We start from the raw sequence: 20892 nt of genomic DNA on the forward strand, positions 1-20892 counted from the left end.
GGGAATTATAAAGTTTGACTATTCTATGGATAATAAGCTCACTTTAGAATCTGGCATTCCTACTGGGGAAACACACACACACAAGGAGACGTAAAGCTATTTCCACAGTTTTTTTGTGTATACCAGATTAGCTTTCCTCACTATATGGAGCCCAACAAGAGCTTTAATGATATCCCATTCGTGCTTACACCATACGCACAAAAGTATGTGAAAACCTACAGAGAGTGAAAAGAGAAGAAATTAGCACGAATTCAATGTCCTCAATTTATGTTAACATAGTTCCTTGGCATCATGATGCCTCAAGATAGCAGCAAAGCATTACATGAAGCTCCTCAATTCACTTCAACATAGTTCCTTGGCACCAAGATTGGGTCAAAGCACTACATGAAGCTCCTCAACTCACTTCAACATCGTTCCTTGGCACTAAAATTCCACGAGATAGCGACAAAGCAAAACATGAAGCTCCTCGACTCACTCAAACATCATTACTTGGCACCAAGATGCTGCAAGATGGTGGCAAACCCCCATATGAAGCTCCTCAACCGACATTAACATAGTTCCTTGGCACTAAAATGTCACATGATGGCGGCAAAACACTACATGAAGCTCCTCAACTAAATTCAACATAGTTCCTTGCCACCGAGCTGCAAGATGCTGCCAAAGCAATACTTTGGTTTTGAAAAGTATTTAGCGAACAACCAAACAAAAAGCAATTGGGCAAATTTGCAAATGCCAAACCAGAGGACACACGGCTAAAAAAAATAGCAAAGGCACTGCACTATCATACTGTGCAATCTCAACTTTCCTCCAGCAGCCCTTATTCTCCTCTTGAATAGTGTAGTGTCGTTACAACTGATGTGTTTAATGTGGCGTGTTTTTTTTCCCTGTTTGTATATTGAAGTTCAAAACCAAGCATGCCCAAAAGCGTGCACTGAAAAGCACAGTATATGTGTGATCTCTGACCTTCTTCAGGATGAGGTAGGAGACAGAGGCGTTGGCGTCGATGATGATGGTGGCGACTTTGTCGTCGCGGATCTCCTTGAGCAGCGGGGTTGGGTCCAGGTTGTCGTCCAGCATCCTGACTGACAGCGTCTCGCGGGAGATGAGGAAGCGGCGCACCAGTTCCTCCAATCTCAGCAGGCCTGAGGCAGAGCGACATGGCATGTCAGGCTGCATATCAATGTCTCTATCAGCGCAGCGCAGACTTGTGGCTGCCTCGCAGGGACTGTTCAGACGGTTATATATCACTGGGCTGAGGGTTTATGTGTGTTCAAACCTCTGCTGAGTTATGCTTCGAGTAAAAGTAATTGTTTTTGTCGGCTCAAGAAACTTATTTGTGAGCTGCTGTGAAGAATAGTCACTCTTTTATTCCTCTTGAAGTATTTATTTGAAACCATGAGCTACGAATCATCGTTTTATTTTTTTGCTGCTTGTTGTCACAACGTGCAACAGGATTGATCTGGGGTCGCCATGGCGACGACAGGGATGCTAGTAGTTGGTTGTCCTTGACTTACAAGTGTCCCGACTTACGAGTTCTTCGAGTTGATTTTTTGCTTTGGAAAAATGGAGCAATTACTAGTGAACTTGCGGTACTGTGACGCCCGAGCACGCGGTTAAGGAGAGCCACAGTCGCCAATGCTTTTTCAGCTGTTTTTTTTAACAGGACAAATAGTCAGACACACAAACACAAAATGAGAACCCTCGCTGCTGTAGGCCACAACTCATGTCCAAACGCTCACACGCAGAGTATGTGGACAACGTGACTCCAGCTCCTAAGCCTCACCCCTTAAAGGCACACATCCAACACAGGAAAATCTACAGTATGTACAGTAATTAGTTTCTTAAAACCAGTTTATATCTTTATATTGCCCTGTGTTTTCTGTCTTTATACAATACAGTTCTAATTTTCTAAATGGAAGTTAAGGTACCACTGTACAATTATTGCATATAGTATTGTTACTTTAAATACAAAAGAATAAATACATTTTATTTTAATAACTTTTTGGAAGAATGAAAAAAGCGGCTAATGCAACATCTGTTGCAAAAGTCTTGACTTTTAAAATAAAAATCAAGAGACTTGTATTACTGCGAGACTCTTAAAATTTCCATCTATTTTCAAAACTAATTCCCAAGGGTCCTTTTTTTAAATCAAGAGTCCTACAACATTTGTTGCATTTATTTAGCAATTTACCCCCCTCCAAATTGGTTAATTAAAATGTAAAAATATTTTTTGTGATGTTGTATAGCCAAAAGTCACTTGTACTCTTTCGTATTATAAAATATTTTGTTAATTGCTTTACTATCAATTTTTTGTTAATTGCTTGACTGTAAATAATAACAGAACTGGTGTCAGGCGGAATCCCTGCATCTCCAAAACCATTAACATTGTATCAGCAAATGTTAATGGTTTTGGAGATGCATCAACGCTTGATAGTTGGTAAAAAATATCAGACCCATGTGGGGACTGACCAAGAGTATAGATTTGTGAAAAAATATTAACTTTGGACATAGCAGGTTTAGGCCTGACACGAGCGATACACATTTAACGTGGTTTAATAATTGGTTAATAAATTATAATTAAATTAATAAGAAATTACATTTTAAAAATAGCAGAAATATCCATCCATTTTCTGTACCGCTTAACCTCACTATTTTTCATTAAAACAGGAGTGACCCAGCCCATCTGTCCAGATTAAACATCAAAGGTGGTACTTGAGCCCACCTCCTGATCTAATGGATTAACTCCACAAGCGGGTTTAGCTTCTTCTTTAGCATTTGTTTGTCACGCTGCCACAGAAGGTATCCATGAAGAGGTTAAATGTTTTCTAAATGTAATAGGAGTTGAATTGTTTTTTTGTTTTTTTGATGATTTGTTCTCTATCTGCTAAACCGCTGCTTGTTGTGAAGGGAGTCGAGTTGAATTCACTGCCGCCTTAAGGCGCTTGTATCTCAATGTTTACTCGCAAGTCAAAGCAAAAGAATCTACAACAGACTTTATTTATTACATATTTATAACATACTGTATCTCAACAAATCCTTTTGAGTCAACCAAGCATAAATGAGAATTTTAGTCTTTTAAGCACTGACTTGAATATTGCCTGTATAGTTAACAAAGGTTATATGCTGGCCATAGTTCCCATTTCCACTATTTCCAATGGGAGAAAAAAAAAATTTAATCTTGGAGGAGGTTTGACTTCAGGCCTACTTCAATTCACTCTGTTTGTGTCAAAGCTCAATAATTGTTTTTCAGTCCTCTGAGCGCCACTGTGATTAGTATGTTTGAAAGCCGAATGGTAAAATGAAAGTCGTGTAAAAGAAAGGAGGTGAAAGACCAAAATTCGTGCGCTGGAGCTTATTACCTCTCTCGCTTCACGGGAACTTCTTCGTTTGGGTAATGAGCATAACCAGTGGCAGTCAAGACTCACTCGACACTGTGCGTGGAGTGAGCCTCGACTGGAAAATCTACTCTCCCGTTGCCTAATTGTAACGCTAATGTAAAGCACCCCCCGGCTATCTAAATAAATGGGAGGGAGTCTAAAAGGAAGGCGAGCAGGCCGCGTCATCATGCATCGGGATAGAGAGGTAGCGGATAGAGCCCTTCAGCGGGAGAAAGCTTCTGTAAGCAGAGGGGTAATCACTGAAGCAGGCCAAAACTTTAATTAGTTTGAGCAGGGAGGGGAGGAAAATCAATGCATTTTACAGCTTCCTCTCTTCCCTCAGCCTGGTTGTCACACATTTTTCTCTGCTCTCTTTTAGCCTCTCCGTCCTATTAGTTTCCCTTTTTTTGTTGTTTGCATGAAACACCTCGCCCTCACGCCATCCTCCACCTCATCCATCCTGTGACGACTGCTTAATGGAATTAGTCTCACGATAGCGCGTTGTTACCCGGCCACGGCGAGAGAAAAGGATGCGTCGGAAATGACCCAAAACGTCTTCGCAGCTCTCGCTCACGTTTGACGAAGCGACCAGGGATTAATTTACCGTCGGCCGCGGGCGCGCTAAAAAAGAGGACAATAGCTCAAATGACTGTCATGGCGGATAATGAGATGATAACCATAGAGCGGGAAATGGACACTGGTGATGGCCAAGAGGAAAAATATGATGATAACCACAGAATGTACGTATGTGTACATTCTTAGTCATGCCGGTCATGGTAATCCAAAAGGTATCTTCAATTTGAACATCTTCAACAAACAAGAATAAATAGACTTGAGTCAACGTTCGCGGATAACCGCAGAATATAAAAACGGGCATCAGTGATGGCCAGGAGGGAAAATGTCATGGTACCCATAGAACATGAAATAGGAGGAGGGAAGGGGTGATGAAAACCATACGACAAGAAAATGGCACCGGTTCCAATGTGATGATAACCATAGAACACAAAATGGGCAGCAGTGATAATGAAAAGGAAACTGTGATGATAACATAGAACGGGAAATTGCAACATGGAAAATGCGATGATAACCATAGAGCGGGAAGTGTCAAAGAAAATGTGATGATAACCACACAGCAGGAAATTGTCAGAGGAAAAATGCGATGAAAACCAGAGAACAGGAACTGGCAAAGAGGAAAATGTGATAAAAATAGAACAGAAAATAGGCAACAGTGATGGTAAAGAGGGAACATTTGATAACTATTGAATACGGAATGGTGAAGGATAAAAATGATAACCATGCAACAGAAAATAGGAAAACGGATCAAAGGGAAAATGTGGGGAGTACCAAAAAACAGCAACTCAACAACTAAACTGCGACCTATGAATGTCTCTCTGTCCAGGCTGCTCAGCGGAATAAGTCACCTTGAATTCAGCTGTCTTTTTGTCCTAATGTGAAGACGTTTGCTCTCATTTGTCAGAGTGAGAGCGGACGAATGGTCTCCGTCTGCATTGATAGGAAAAATAAATTGGACGCTGTCATCCTAACAAACGGGCAAAGCGACTCGAATTAAAAGTGCGACTGCAGTGGATGTAAACAACACGAAGTAGTGGTCTGCTTGACATGCACACACACACACACACACACACACACACACACACTAAAACACCCACAGGCACTAAAACACACACACTAAAATGCACGCATTAAAATATACACACATACGCAGTACAACATAGGCACTAAAACACACACAAACTAAAACACAGATTAAAACGCAAACTAAAACACACACATGCACTAAATTGCACATAGTAAAATTTATATACACACACGCAGTACAACACAGGCACTACAATACACACACAAACTAAAACGCACACTAAACACATACATTAAAACTCACATGCACTAAAACACAAAGTAAAATATACACACAAATGCAATACAACACAAGCACTACAATACACACACACACAAACTAAAACACACACACACATTAAAACACACACACTAAAACACATGCATTAAAACTCACAAGCACTAAAACACACACACACACGAAACAAAAGAAAATGAAAGACACCAGTAGAACTTGGTCGAAAGGTGGACGACACCCTGGACTGGTTGGCAGCCAATCACAGGGCGCATATAGACAAACAACCAATCACATTCAAATTCAGACCTATGGTAGATGTTGAGTCTTCAATGTATTTAAAACGCATGTTTTTCTAATGTTGGAGGTAGGTACGAAAAAAACAAAAAAACAACAACAAAAAAACCTTCGGCAAACAGAATTTGAAACCAGAACATTTGAGCGTAAGGCAGCGATTGTAACCTTTTTACACTGTGCCATCCTATCTTTAATCCTTTCATTTTCTCGAGTGCTTGTCCTCATTAGGGTGGCAGGTGAGCTAGAACCTATCCCAGCTGACTTGGGGGGAGAGGCAGTGTTCACCCTGGACTGGTCACCAGCCAACCACAAGGCACATGCAGAGCAGGAGAAAACCCTTTGAAACACCACACAATCCGCGAATCAAACCCAGAACATTTGACAGCAAGGCAGAAGTGTTAACCACGAACACATCATGCCACATTTTTATTCAATTCCTTTTCTATAGCACTTATCCTCATTAGAGTGAACTGGAGCCTAACCCAAATGACAACAGGATGAAGTTTGGTTGTCTGGCTCAAACACACACACACACACACACACACAGAAAACTGTGTGTCCCAATGCATGCTGGGCAAAGTGAGCAACAAATACACACAAACACACACAAAAAAAAGAGTGCAGCATGTAGCAGGACAATCAAACGCGCGAGCGGCAGCTACACGTACGCCCACACCGTCATTGCGAAAGTGTGGAACAAGCTGGCTGAGTGGCAGTTAGCACCTTTCCCGCAGCCATGGCAACCGGCTCCATGGCGATAAGATAGCACATCCAAGTGGGTCAGAGTCTTCCAGTGTGATAACCTTGTTTAAAAAAATAAATAAATAAAAGAAATTTAAGAAAAGAAACCTGCGGTACAAATCAATTAGGGCGATCACAGTACAGCAATTACATGGTATTCGAGGCGGGTAAAAAACATGCGGGATACATCACCATATCTATGTTACAGAAGAAGGGAAAGAGCTCTCAGTTCAGCAAGCAGCTAAGGAAGGGGTGGGCAAAGTATGGCCCGTTAGTCATATTAGGCCGGTTTTGTTTTTTAATCTAAGCATTTGCATTATCAAGTCATACTTTTGCAAACTTGTCCCAGAGGTTTCATCCGACGGACTTCAAAGTTGCTCTGTACCATCTCAATACCTGTGATATTAAAAGTTGTGAAAAGCTTTTTATTTAGCCATACTATGATGTGGGTGGGGCATAAATTTTTGCATTTCAAATGTCATTCGCCACAAAATGCACGTGTGGACACCCTTATGCTTGAACATGGTGTTCGTTATGGACAAGCCGTGATGAGCAGAGAAATCCAATAACAGAACACCGCTCGGGTTCTGATCGTGGGGGCCGTTCCGCCCAATCACGCCCTTGCAGATCTCACTGTCATTGCCCATGTGAGCACTGAAGTCCCCCAGCAGAACGATGGAGGCCCCAGCGGGAGCGCTCTCCAGCACCCCCTCTTAGGACTACAAAAAGGGTGGGTACTCTGAACTGCTGTTTGGTGCATAGGCACAAACAACAGTCAGGACCCGTCCCCCCCCATCCGAAGGCGGAGGGAGGCAACCCTCTCGTCCACTGGGGTGAACGCTAACGTACAGGTGCCGAGCTGGGGAGCAGTAAGTATACCCACACCTGCTCGGCGCCTCTCACTGTGGGCAACTCCAGAGTGGAAGAGAGTCCAACCCCTGGTACCAGAGCCCAAGCCATGTGTGGAGGCGAGCCTGACTATATCTAGTCGGAACCTCTCGACCTCACACACCAGCTCGGGCTCCTTCCCTGCCAGAAAGGTGAAATTCCACGTCCCTAGAGCCAGCTTCTCTAGCTGGGGATCGGATCGCCAAGGTCCCTGCCTTCCAGCTCACACTGCACCTGACCCCTATGCCTGCCCCCCACCGCCACAGGTGGTTAGCCCATGGGAAGGGGGACCCATGTTACACTTTCAGGCAGTGCCCGGCCAGGCCCCATCACCTTCAAGCCCCACCTCCAGGCCTGGCTCCAGAGGGTGACCCCGCATCCGGGCAAGGGAAACCTCAATCCATTAATATTTTTCATCGTATGGGTCTTTTTGCCGTGCTTTGTCAGGTCCCTCACCTAGGACCTGTTTGCCACGGGCAAACAGCACAGCACTACCTACTGGCAAAAGGAAATGACGTTTCATACTTTGATGTTCTCCCACTACCAGATTAATCACCTCTACCTTGTATTTGCTCAGAAGCGTCTTAAGGCTGGCGAAAACGCAAAGCTTTTGAGTTTTCGTCAACGATGCACTGTTCATACAGCAAACAATGGGCTAAACATGCATGCAAACATCCATCCATCCATCCATTTTCTGTGCCGCTTACCCTCACAAGGGTCGCGGGTGTGCTGGAGCCTATCCCAGCTATCTTCAGGCAGGAGGCGGGGTACACCCTGAACTGGTTGCCAGCCAATCGCAGGGCACACATAAACAAACAACCATTTGCACTCACATTCACACCTAAGGGCAAATTAGAGTCCTCAATTAACCTACCATGCATGTTTTTGGGATGTGGGAGGAAACCGGAGTGCCCGGAGCAAACTCACACAGGCACGGGGAGAGCATGCAAACATATTAAACTTTGAACACACATCAGTGCTGGCAAAAAAAAAATACATCTTACAGAAGAGGTTTATTGTTCCCTTTTACAAAAATGTCACGGTAGCGCACGGTACAAAATTTTAACCAAGGAGGCCCAGGTTATGATCCCCAATGTGGCAGCACCCCAACGTGCCAGTAACATGTACAAGGGTGCGAGGGCACGTTCATAGCTATTTGCAGCTTAACTTGCGTTTTTATTAATTGGCTAATTTATTGTATTTAGATTATTTATAAATTATAAAATTAAAAAAAACCAGCATCAATTATAATTTTATGAGAAAAATAACTATTTTACATAAAATGCAAAAATATCACTAACATAGAATTTCCCATTTTTCTCATGTTATTTAATTGGCAAGCTTCATATTTTTGAGAGAAAGGCAGGATACCCGAAGAAAACCCTGGCAAGCATGGGGAGAACATGCAAACTGAGATTCAACCCAAGAACTTCAAAACTAGAGAGGCAGACATGCTAACCACAACACCAACATGCTGCACGAGTTTTATTTTACATGGCTTTTATCACACAATGGTTAACTTGTCCTCACACCCCCTTTCGGTTCAGAACCCACAAGGCTGCACGGATCAGCCTCTCTTATCATCAGCATTCATTTAAAAAGATCTGACGTGTAAAAGACGTCACAAGAAAAGCTTTTTGGAAGTCAATGAAACGACGGGTCATTCAGGAATCGGGCTCCAAAAAAAGCCATGGGGAGCCCTTCTATTCAAGCCATAGGATAATGACCGGATCTTAGTGACTCTTTTGTTTGTGCCTTTTCAAAGGCCTCCATAGACTTCAGTGGACCCCAGGTTTTCGCACCACAGCATGCGCCATCCACCCGTCATCCATCTAACAACGAAATAATGAATGAATTGTGTGCTCTTTAAAAAAAAAAAAAAATAAAACAATAAAAAAAAAAGTAACTCCCTATTTTAAAATACTTATAATTTATTCATGTTGTAATATTTTTCTAAATTTCTTTGTGTATGTTCCATGAAGTAAGGAGCAAGTCTATTCTACCAAACCAACGACTTTGGAAGAACTTGAAGGGCAAATACGAGAAGTTATGTCTTCCATCCCACAAAACCTCCTTGTGAAATCAGTTAATGCGGTTCCCAGGCGGCTTGAGAAACTGGTGGCTAATGCTGGCACCCATATTGAATTTTAAATAAAACTCCATGCAATATACTTTCTTCTCATGTTCATTTCTTGTAAGAATTATAGCTCAGAAATAAATTACAAGTACTTAAAAATAGGGAGTTACTTTTTAATCACCTTGTGTGTGTGTGTGTGTATATATATATATATATATATATATATATATATATATATATATATATATATATATATATATATATATATATATATATATATATATATATATATATATATAAAATTCCCCCACGACTACCCTGACGCTCCCGTGCTGTCTGAGTGCCTCATAATTTTCTTCCTCAGAAAAACTGGAAAACGTTCCAAAATAATTTTTATTGTTAGCTGAGCACAGTCTGACAAGTCTCCGAGGACAATATGCACACGAGTATAATAAAAGAAAAATAAGCCTTCAGCGTGAGTGCAACTTTATGATCGCCTTCCAAACCATGATAAGCAGTCGAAACACGCATGCTTTTAAAGATCACACAATAATACATCAACACAACAACTGCACGACATTACGGCAGCCATTTCAACAGCTCGAGTGAGAATGAATTTTAATCCCTCCACAGGTGGTAAAGGATGTGCACAGCCACCAGTGCACTTTCAATCACTTTATTGAGCAAACAGTAACAAAATAAACATACTAACTAACAAGCACATTCATACACTAGCTGTACTGCCACAACTGACGTCCAGGCACTCAAGACGCAGATTGGCAAACGTGTTAGCCAGTTAACAGTCAGCCAACTCTACACTCTCATTTGCTGAATCCCACGTCACTCAACAGGCCAGGCCCCTCCTTTTAAAGCCACAAACATTCAGAGTCACGGATAATACAGTGTAGAACGTGAGGACGGTGACTCCATGAAGGAAAAAAATAATACCTGCAGTGCAGGGGCATATGTCATGTTGGTATTATGCAAAATCTTTATGTGATTACAAGAATAATCGGCGGGATGATCAGTAGAATAATCAATTCTAAAAATATTCGATAGGCCCAGCCCTAATTTGAAGTGTTTATGAGTATGGGAATGCGTCTTAAAGACATCCATCCATTCATCCATTTTCTGTACCGCTTCTCCAGTCATTCTTTAAATATTTTAACCTCTCATACAAATAAATTAATCTGAGAGATTGTTTATGCACTTTGGTGAGTGCTGCTTTTTGGTTAGCAACAGAGTTCAAATGGGCTCAGTAGTTAGCTCTATAATGTCCCGTGTGACGATAGTGAAGTGAGATAATTACAGTTACACCACGTTTATTTCCCCAGATAGGTAAATGTAGGCATCTATTTGAGGAGAGGCATTTTTTTCTCCAAATGGAGCTCCCTACAGTATGAGTGGACTTCTATTTGAAGAAAGCTTTTTGTAGATCTCAAAAGGTGGGGCCAAAAGGGCAGCCTGGGATTCTATGGTTTGTTAATTTGATTGTTACTAGTTACGTGTTACTTTTCAGTGGATGACTCCAACGTCTCACTTTACTCACATTCGGCCTTGGCACAAACCAGGCTGGCCGATGGGTAGCTGAAGGAGCGCAGGATGGCCCCGATAGCCAGGCTCAGGTCCTCATTGCTGGGATACAAGGTGACGGTGGCAAACCGGAGGTACGGCAGGCGGGGTGTCTCCTCCGGGCCGATCTTCACATGCGGTATCTGCGAGGACGAGGAAGAGCGTACAGTGGGTACGAAAAGTATTCAGACCCCCTTAAAATTATTGCATCCATTTGCTAAAATCATTTAAGTTAATTTTTCCCCACAATTTTCGTCAAGGATATCTCTGTACTTGGCCGCATTCATCTTTTCTTTTTATTGCAACCAGTCTCCCTGTCCCTGCAGCTGAAAAACACACCCACAGCATGATGCTGCCACCACCATGCTTCACTGTCGGGACTGTATTTGAAAAGTTGATGAGCAGTGCCTGGTTTTTCTCCATACATAATGGTGACTCTGCCATAAAGCCCAGACTGGTGGAGGGCTGCATCTCTGGAGCTCAGCCACAGTGATCTTTGGGTTCTTCTTTACCTCTCTCATCAAGGCTCTTCTCCCCCGATTGCTCAGTTTGGCCGGACGGCCAGCTCAAGGAAGGGTTCTGATCGTCCCAAACGTCTTCCATTTCAGGATTATGGAAGCCTCTGTGGTCTTAGGAACCTTAAGTGCAGTAGAAATGTTTTTGTAAACTTGGCCAGATCTGTGCCTTGCCACAATTCTGTCTCTGAGCTCTTCAGTCAGTTCCTTTGACCTCATGATTCTCATTTGCTCTGACATGCACTGTGAGCTGTAAGGTCTTATATAGACAGGGGTGTGGCTTTCCTAATCAAGTCCAATCAGAATAATCAAACACAGCTGGACTCCAATGAAGGTGTACAACAATCTCAAAGATGAGCAGAAGAAATGGACAGCGCCCGAGTTAAATATATGAGCGTCACAGCAAAGGATCTGAATACTTATGGCTGTGTGATATTTCAGTTTTTCTTTTTTTTTTTGTCAATATGGGGTGCTGTGTACATTAATGAAGAAAAAAAATAAGTTAAAAATTTAAAGGGGTCTGAAAACTTTCTATACCTACTGTACAGTAATATTGATGCCATTCATGATGAAGACCCATTCACGAGGCAATACAATCAAAGGAGACTTTATGAAGTAGAACCCCAATTCCAATGAAGTTTGGATGTTGTGTTAAACATAAATAAAAACAGAATACTCTGATTTGCAAATCATGTTCAACCAATATTTAATTGAATACACTACAAAGGCAAAATATTAAATGTTCAAACTGATAAACTTGATTGTTTTTAGCAAATAATCATTAACTTAGAATTTTATGGCTGCAACACGTTCCAGAAAAGATGGGACAGGTGGCAAAAAAGACTGAGAAAGTTGAGGAATGCTCATCAAACACCTGTTTGGAACATCCCACAGGTGAACAGGCTAATTGGAAACAGGTGGGTGCCATGATTGGGTATAAAAGGAGCTTTCCCTAAATTGCTCAGTCATTCACAAGCAAAGATGGGGCGAGGTTCACCTCTTTGTGAACAAGTGTGTGAGAAAATAGTCGAACAGTTTAAGGACAATCTTCCTCAACGTACAATTGCAAGAAATTTAGGGATTTCATAATCTACAGTCCATAATATCAAAAGGTTCAGAGAATCTGGAGAAATCACTCCATGTAAGCGGCAAGGCCGAAAACCAACACTGAATGCCCGTGACCTTCGATCCCTCAGGCGGCACTGCATCAAACCAGAAAACCAAGGTCAGTAAATACAGTTCGGCGCTACATCTGTAAGTGCAACTTGGAACTCTAGTATGCAAAGCAAAAGCCATTTACCAACAACACCCAGAAACGCCGCCGGCTTCACTGGGCCCGAGCTCATCCAAGATGGACTGATGCAAAGTGGAAAAGTGTTCTGTGGTCTGACGAGTCCACATTTCAAATTGTTTTTGGAAATTGTGGACATCGGGTCCTCTGGGCCAAAGAGGAAAAGAACCATCCGGACTGTTATGGACGCAAAGTTCAAAAGCCAGCATCTGTAGTTTTATGGGGCTGTGTTAGTGCCAATGGCATGGGTAACTTACACATCTGCGAAGGCACCATTAATGCTGAAAGGTGCATATAGGTTTTGGAGAAACATATGCTGCCATCCAAGCAACGTCTTTTTCATGGACGCCCCTGCTTATTTCAACAAGACAATGCCAAACCTCATTCTGCACGTGTTACAACTGCGTGGCTTCGTAGAAAAAGAGTGCGGGTACGAGACTGCCCTGCCTGCAGTCCAGACCTGTCTCCCATTGAAAACGTTTGGCGCATTATGAAGCGTAAAATATGACAACGGAGATCCCGTCTGTTGAAGAGCTGAAGCTGTACATCAAGCAAGAATGGGAAAGAATTCCACCTACAAAGCTTCAACAATTAGTTGACTAAATGTTGTTAAAAGAAAAGGTGATTTAACACAGTGGTGACTCTGTCCCAGCTTTTTTGGAATGTGTTGCAGCCGTAAAATTCTAAGTTAATGATTATTTGCTAAAAACAATAAAATTGATCAGTTTGAACATTAAATATCTTGTCTTTGTAGTGTATTCAATTAAATATAGGTTGAATATGATTTGCAAATCATTGTATTCTGTTTTTATTTATGTTTAACAACGTCCAAACTTCATTGGAATTGGGGTTGTAAAGGGGATGATCTTGAAAATACACTACTCGCAAAAAGTGAGGGATATTGGGCTATTTGATGGAATTTCTGAATAAACCTAAATTCTACTACATTCCTTACAGGTGAACTTCACTCCAATTTGGCATTCACATGACTAGCTGTTCAATGTTTCAGTACGTTTTACGCAACTTGTTGATCGATCCATCAATCTACCAATACATTTCCTGGGTCGCGGGCGTGCTGGCGCCTATCCCAGCTATCATCGGGCAGGAGGCGGGGTACACCCGGAACTGGTTGCCAGCCAATCGCAGGGCACATATAAACAAACAACCATTCGCGCTCACATTCACACCTACGGGCAATTTAGAGTTGTCAATTAACCTACCATGCATGTTTTGTGCAAGGAAACCGGAGTGCCCGGAGAAAACCAACGCAGGCACGGGGAGAACATGCAAGCACCTCACAGGCGGGGCCGGGGATTGAACCCCGGTCCTCTGAACTGTGAGGCAGACGCTCTCGACAGTCGCCCACCGTGCCGCCTGCTGGGAAACTGTTATAATAAATCTCCACATCAGAGAGACATGAACAATTCATTTGTCAACCAGTATATTTAATGAATCACTGATATTTGTGAGGACACCTATCAATTGATCAAAGGCGATCATTTATGCCACCTATTGCCCTCAATATTGCAATCTCTTCTTGTGACTTCAGCACATGCACTGTAAAAAAATAGTCCTTTGAATTGACTTAATTTGAACATGTACATCGGTTGGGCATGCCGGAGGAGACGCCAGGAACGGTGGACGAATCCTCCGCGTCTGTGACACCAGAGACACCGGGGACAGTGGACAAATGCCCCGAACATGTAGCGCGTAGCTGCGACTGCGTGTCCTCTTGTGTGTATTAAAATAATAAATTGTGTACTCAAACAGGAATCAAAGTTTTTTATATCCTCTTTAATATGCTCACATGCTTCCATTTGAATTCAAAAGATTTATGACAAATACCATACATACAACATTTACGCATGAACCTGTATCTCACAGGGCTGAGCGTAGGTTACTGTATGAACACATTTGTTATGAGTTATAAAAATGCTTGGTATTAACCTTGTGGGGTGATCAGAGTCAGCCACCACAAACGGGCTGTGGCCCTCCGTGCCGGTTCCGCCGCCTGTTTTGACCACACTTTGGCGGCGGGCAGCTTTCCTCTGCTGCACATCCACCTTAATGGACTACTTTTTTAGTTTAGCGTGTGTGCGGTGTTCCGACTCCACAACATTGCACACACGCTGTCCCATTCACTCCTCTGTCGGTTGTTGTTAACGCTGGAGGACAGCGTGCCAAAGAGGATTTTTTTGCACGCCTCCACATCATTTTTTTTCTTCATTACCTTGCTCATTTTCATTTTTTCTGATCATGCAGAGATCGGGATCACAGGTGCAGGGTTCATTTAAATATGATTTGCATATTTAAATGTGGGCGTGGACAGGGAGGAGTCAGCTACTCAAACATGTGCGAACAAACCTACATTGATTGGGATGTACGAAGGAATTGTGCTTGGATTCATGCGGACGCACAGATTCATACATATGGATAGTTTTGTGCTTACGACTTTTTCTGGATTTGAGAGTACACCATGTTTCAGTAGGAAATCCACGCAAGTCTTTGCACATGAGGCCCCAGATCACTAACACCAATCTCAATGACGAGTTTCATGACATCATCTCTCTTTGACTGTTTCATGCAAGTTATCAGAGGCAATACAGTTGAAAGACATAATATTTTACACTAATTTTTAAGCACAATCAAAGCTATATTTGCAGCGAGTTAATGAGAACTCATTGGCGCAGACATGTTTGAGGATGTTCTTGACAAGTGACAAGTACGTGATGATGTAAACATATATGGGCTTGTGTTTGGCTTCAAACAAGACGATTTTTAGTTGCAGTAAAATGCGTATGGTGTTTGTCGGTTTCTGGAATAAAACCTTTATTTCTAAGTTTTACGTGGGAGTTGTTTGGTTTTGCAGGGTTAGGAAACGCAACATCAATCGATGTGATCGAGAGAGACTGGAAGAGTCACAGAAAGGCAAAGAAGAGGGTGCTCGTAAATTTTCATGGCTCAAACACCTGCTGTGAATTCTGCTATTCAGCTCCTTTTTAGAGAAGTTGTGCAAAAAGTACTGCGACTGCAACAGTTGTGCTTTCAAAAATGTTAAGGTCAAATTTAAGTTTACCTGTAAAGCTTACAGTACATTTTAGGATCATCATGAAATTTCACCTCAAAGCCCAAAACTGCAAAGTTTTTGTGAGTAGGAAAGAAGGACGCTCACCTCCTTCTCGCCGCATATGTGACTGACAGTGGAGCCAGAGGCGGGGCTGGACGCAGGACCTATCACCGACACGACACCTTTGGGTAGAATCTGACACACTGAGGAGAGAAAATCGAGAAGGAAAAAACCCAGTAAGAGACGTACATATGCAGATGCTGCATTCAGATGGAGTGCATGTTTTTAAGTTCATCCCTTGATCCCACTGTAGCAACGAAATCCGACTTGCTGTAATCTGATTTATTTGAGGGGAGGATCGCTCCTGAGGACAACAGCATCCAGCTAAAGTGTTGCCTGCTGTTTGAAATGATTTGCACTATTAGAAATCTGACAACAGAAGAAAAATACACTGACTGAGCACACCCGTAATGACATCCGACACCAGAGCTGTATCAAAAAGCCTGTTTTTTTACAGAGAAGTATTTCATTAATAATGTAACTATTTATGTCAATATATAATATCTGAAACCTCTCAGTATGAAGCCAAATATCTGTCAAATAGGCATCTTGGGGAGAAATCAAAACTGCTTTCAATTGACATCTTGCCTCACTTCATTATATATTTTTGCAATATATTGTAGTATTATTTATTATTATTAAATTATTTATTTTTAAATATACAATATTATTGTAAATGTAGATTTATAGGACAAACCTCTTATCGCTATTAGAGCCCTGGTACTCTTTGCAGTATAATAAATACAAGCTCCCTTGGATACAACATGAGGTACTGACATGTCTTGCTTCAAATGAAGAGTTTAAAGCCTCCTCCCAAATGTCTGCGACCCTCCATTTTCCCAGGATGAAGGGTGGAAGAATTGCCAGTGAAAAAATGTGCATTTACCAGCATGTGGTGTGTGTGTCCATTGATCAATAGCAGTAACACACTTACTCACACGTCCACCTGACAAATGCAATTAAAAGAAACACGGAAATGCGTAAAAAGCCCAACATCTGCTGCTGGCTGGTAGCCTTAACAAGCAGATGTTGGACAACACACACACACACACACACACACACATGGATGCACACACACGCAAGTCAGTTCAGCATCCGGTTTACAGTTGAAAACAGTCTCCCCATCCAAAACAGATTATCTTCTTATTTGGAGATCACTTTCTGACCTGCCTCGTCTAACCCCGGGCGGGAAGAGAGAATAAAGAGCAAAAAAATAATAATAATAATAATAATTAAAATAAATAAATTCGAGACAAATTGTCCTGTCCAGTTTCTTGAGAAGAAGAGTTGAGGTGGCGGGGAACAACAATAAGCTCACAAGTTTCTTAGAGGCACAAATAGCGCACACGCTTGAATTTGATCACTGACACAAGCCTGTGGGTCAACAAGTGAGCTTATCTCATATGAGGAGGCAAAGAACGCTGTAATTAGAGTCAAAAGAGCAGGGGGAAAACTTAAGTAAAGCTTAAATCGAGGACCCTTTCTCTGTGTGAATGGACACGGCTCGGATCTTAATCTAAGCCACAATAGACAAACACAGTCTGCTTAATCAAAAACAATAGCAGTATATATTTCTATGTCTTTGCTGAACTAACTAAATTCACAGTGCGGGGTGGGAAAAGTATGTGAGTTCCAGCCTCGGCAAATTACTTCTTCAGGAGCTTGTTGGAGGCAGGTGACAGACAATTTAGAGTGCAATGTGATGAGATTGGCGGTCTAGGTTAAAGATACCTTGCCCTGAAAAATAAATAGACACACCAGTTTTGAGTTTCCTATTCTCAAGAAGCATTTCCCGAACTATGGCACGTATAAAAGAGCTCTCAGAGACCTACAGTACAAGTTCAATTTGTTACTAACTTACATGAAGCTGGAAAGGGTTACAAAAGTACTGTTTGTCGAAAAGCCTTGACGTTCATCAGTCCATGGCAAGAAAGATTGTCTATAAATAAAGAAGGTTTAGCACTGTTGTTACTCTCCTTAGGTGTGGCAGTCCTGTAAAGATGACTGTAAGAGCACGGCACAGAACAGTTACTGGTTGACTTTCCTTTGGCAGCAATAACCTCAACCAAATGATACCTGTTTTTGCAGAGAAGACCTCCATAATAGTCAGGAGGAATTTAGAACTGCTCCCGTTAAAAGCGTTTCAGTTTAAGAATATTCTTTGGGCATCTAGGGTGAATCTCTCTTGGGGTCAAGGCACAACATCTCAATGAGACTGAGGTAAGGACTCTGACTGGTCCACTCAAGAAGGCGTATTTTCTTCTGTTGAAGCCATTCTGCCGTTGATATATTTCTGTCCTTCCGGTTGTTGTTCTTTTGCATCACCCATCCTTTATTTAGCTTCAGTTGTCAGACAGATGGTCTTAAGTTCTCCTGCAAAAGGTCTTGATAAAATTGGGAACTCATTTTTCCGTCAATGATAGCGCTGTGTCCAGGCCCTGAAGGAACAAGCAGTCTGAAACCATGATGGTCCCTCAACCAAAAATGTACAGCAGTTTGTCAATCGCGCTGTGGAACGTTTTGGCACACTTTTGGACACTTCAAACCTGTAGCAATGCTTTTTTTTGGGCAGCATTGGCTTTCTCCTTGTTTGTTTTACTCATCGTAGATTTGTCAACAGAGCACTTAGCATGTGCAAGAGATCTCTGTAGGTCTTTGGCCGAAACTCTAGGATTCTTCTTCATTTCATTCAGCAGTCTTGCAGTCATTTTTATAGGATGGCCACTCCTAGGGAGAGTAGCAACTGTGCTGAACTTTCTCCATTTATAGACATAATCTGTTTTACCATGGATCGATGAACATAAAGGCTTTAAGAGATACTTTTTTTTTTAACCCTTTCCAGCTTTATGCAAGTTAACAAATCTAAATTGCAGGTCTTCAGAAATATTTTGTGTTTGGCATGGTTCACATCGGGGAATACGTTTTCTTTCATCTACAGTGGTGTGGTGTGTGTGGTTGCGCATGCATGCGTGTGTGTGTGTGTGTGTGTGTGTGCGTCTGTCTGTGTCTGTCAAGTAGTGACGCAAGTGAACGCTTTTGTCTGCGCGTTTCAGGTCCCACCTGTTGTCACACTGGGACCCGCATTTACCTTTTGTGGCAAAATCGCACCCCATTTTTGTAGGCTTTATAAGTTAAGAACATTGAAGAAGAGGTTTTGTTTAAAAATAGCCTCTGAAAACACATGCATAGTGTACTACATTATCAAAAGATGTTTGAAAAGAGTTTGATGCACTGCCAAAAGCTTGCCATAACATTCGCTAGCCAGAGGCTGGGCTGCACTATTTGTTTACAAAGTAAAATAGTGGGTGAAGTGCGAGGTGACTACACTTCCTGTCGATTAGCCAATATGTTTCATGTGCGAACTTGGTACGCCTCTGTGGTGGGAAAATCAGTACGATTACATGTAATTTTTTTACTAGCTGTCTGCGACCCACCCAGAATAGGCCTGTCATGGGTGTGTGTTCTGGTTGTTGTTTTCCCGCTGTCTCGTACACACCTTCTCCTGAGAGTATCTTCCCCACCTGTGCCTTCTTTACCCTAATTACCTCATGCATTTAACCTCCTATCTCATTCTTTCTGGTCGCCAGTTCGTTGTACCTTGTCGTCGCGTACCAGCATTCCTCGTTTCCACGTCACCGACTCACAGTAAGACTAGACCCTGCTCCGATTATCGACCTTGCCTTTTTGCCTCACGTTTTTGGATACTGTTGCCTTTTCGGATTGCCTGCCTGTTTACCGACTCCTGCCCGTATATTAAACCTCTCTTTTTGAAACTGTCCATTTGTAGTGGAGTCGTGTATTTTTGGGTCCTATCCTCTGTTCCGTTCATGACAAGGCCCACTTTTGTTTCCTGACTCACCAGTTGAGAATCACTGTTTTAGTGTGTTCAGATAAGTGCCGATCGGAATGTCAGTTACCACACAACATGAAAACGTATATTCTGTCCTGAATTTGTGTGCATGCGATTGAGCATTTGTGTGTGCGCACATGACAGACAGCCGTAGGTGTGAGATGACGACCTCTCTGATCCAAAGACCCCACCAAAAATGTAAAAAAAAAAAAAAAAAAAAACTAAAAGAAATTGCTTTGAGCAAACAGGCTTGTCAAAGTCCCCTGCCCATCGGTCAAGGACACACAAACACTCACACACAAATACAAACACACACACACACACACGCGCACACACACAGACGCATGCACATATGTAAACAAGCCTTCTCATGCTCAACTAGATATTTTGCCAGTAGCTGTTGGCAGGGTCAGAGACCTACAGTAACAGAATCGGAGCAAGAGACTCTCAGGCTTGCACAGATTCTTTTGTTTTTATCTGGTGTATCAAAAAGCATTTTATTGAGCCACCCTGGGCACAGTAGTAGACTGGAGCAGCTGTTTCTGGGGGGCACTGGTACGCTGCTTTTAATGAGACCAGCTCGGCTGAACATTGGTGATCTCAACTGATCATGTAAACTCATCAGGATAAGCTCATAAATTAAAAAAAGTGGTGCGCTTTTACTGCTCCAAGTGTCGTTTTCAGCCTTTTTTTGTTTTTGTTTTTTTTAAAAAGAGAAACTGAAGTAAAAGAGCCAGTACTCACAAGGATTCTGTTGTTTTCTACCACTTCCCAAAGCTTTAGCTGCCTTATTGGCTTTACAATTCACAATTCATCACGTATAATTGTATAAAAGAGTGACCGTTATACATCTAAGTGGGACACTATTTATTTGGGATGATATACGACACCGAATGACTGAGCGAGCCAAATTCACAGGTCAAATCACGAGACTCTCTCTTATGGCACTTGAGTGGCCACAAATCTTATTCTTGATTTTCCTTCCCAAACTTGCCTGGTGTGTGTGTATATACACTGTGTGTATGTGTGTGTGTGTGTGTGTCGGCTGAAGATGGTGGGAGGCAGTTTGGTGGTGTCCAGAGTGACGCCATGTTCTTCCCGCTGGGTCCTGTTCTGGTCGGTTCATTCTTTCAAGTTTGGGGTTTGGTCTAAGGCGAGGAAGGCAAGGCAAAAACATGGAGGACCCAAGTGCAGGGAAGCAGGAAGGCAACGCAGTAGTGCAGGAGTATATAAAAAAAATTATATTTAATTCCAAAAACAACGGAAAACAAGGATCATGAAAAA

General features: G+C 42.2%; 1 protein-coding gene across 2 annotated transcripts in view; it reads right to left on the reverse strand.

Moving 5' to 3' along the window:
• The window catches only part of grik5 (glutamate receptor, ionotropic, kainate 5), a 78764-nt gene that overhangs the window by 50617 nt on the left and 7255 nt on the right, over positions 1–20892 (reverse strand). For both annotated transcript variants that reach the window (XM_061674328.1, XM_061674327.1), the window contains exons 3-5: positions 15804–15901; positions 10803–10968; positions 964–1142 (exon numbers count right to left, since the gene is read on the reverse strand). In XM_061674328.1, coding sequence (XP_061530312.1) covers positions 964–1142; positions 10803–10968; positions 15804–15901 — 443 coding nt within the window. The remainder of the gene's footprint in view (positions 1–963; positions 1143–10802; positions 10969–15803; positions 15902–20892) is intronic.

This window comes from Phycodurus eques, chromosome 4 (genome assembly GCF_024500275.1).
Source record: "Phycodurus eques isolate BA_2022a chromosome 4, UOR_Pequ_1.1, whole genome shotgun sequence".
Taxonomy (NCBI): domain Eukaryota; kingdom Metazoa; phylum Chordata; class Actinopteri; order Syngnathiformes; family Syngnathidae; genus Phycodurus; species Phycodurus eques.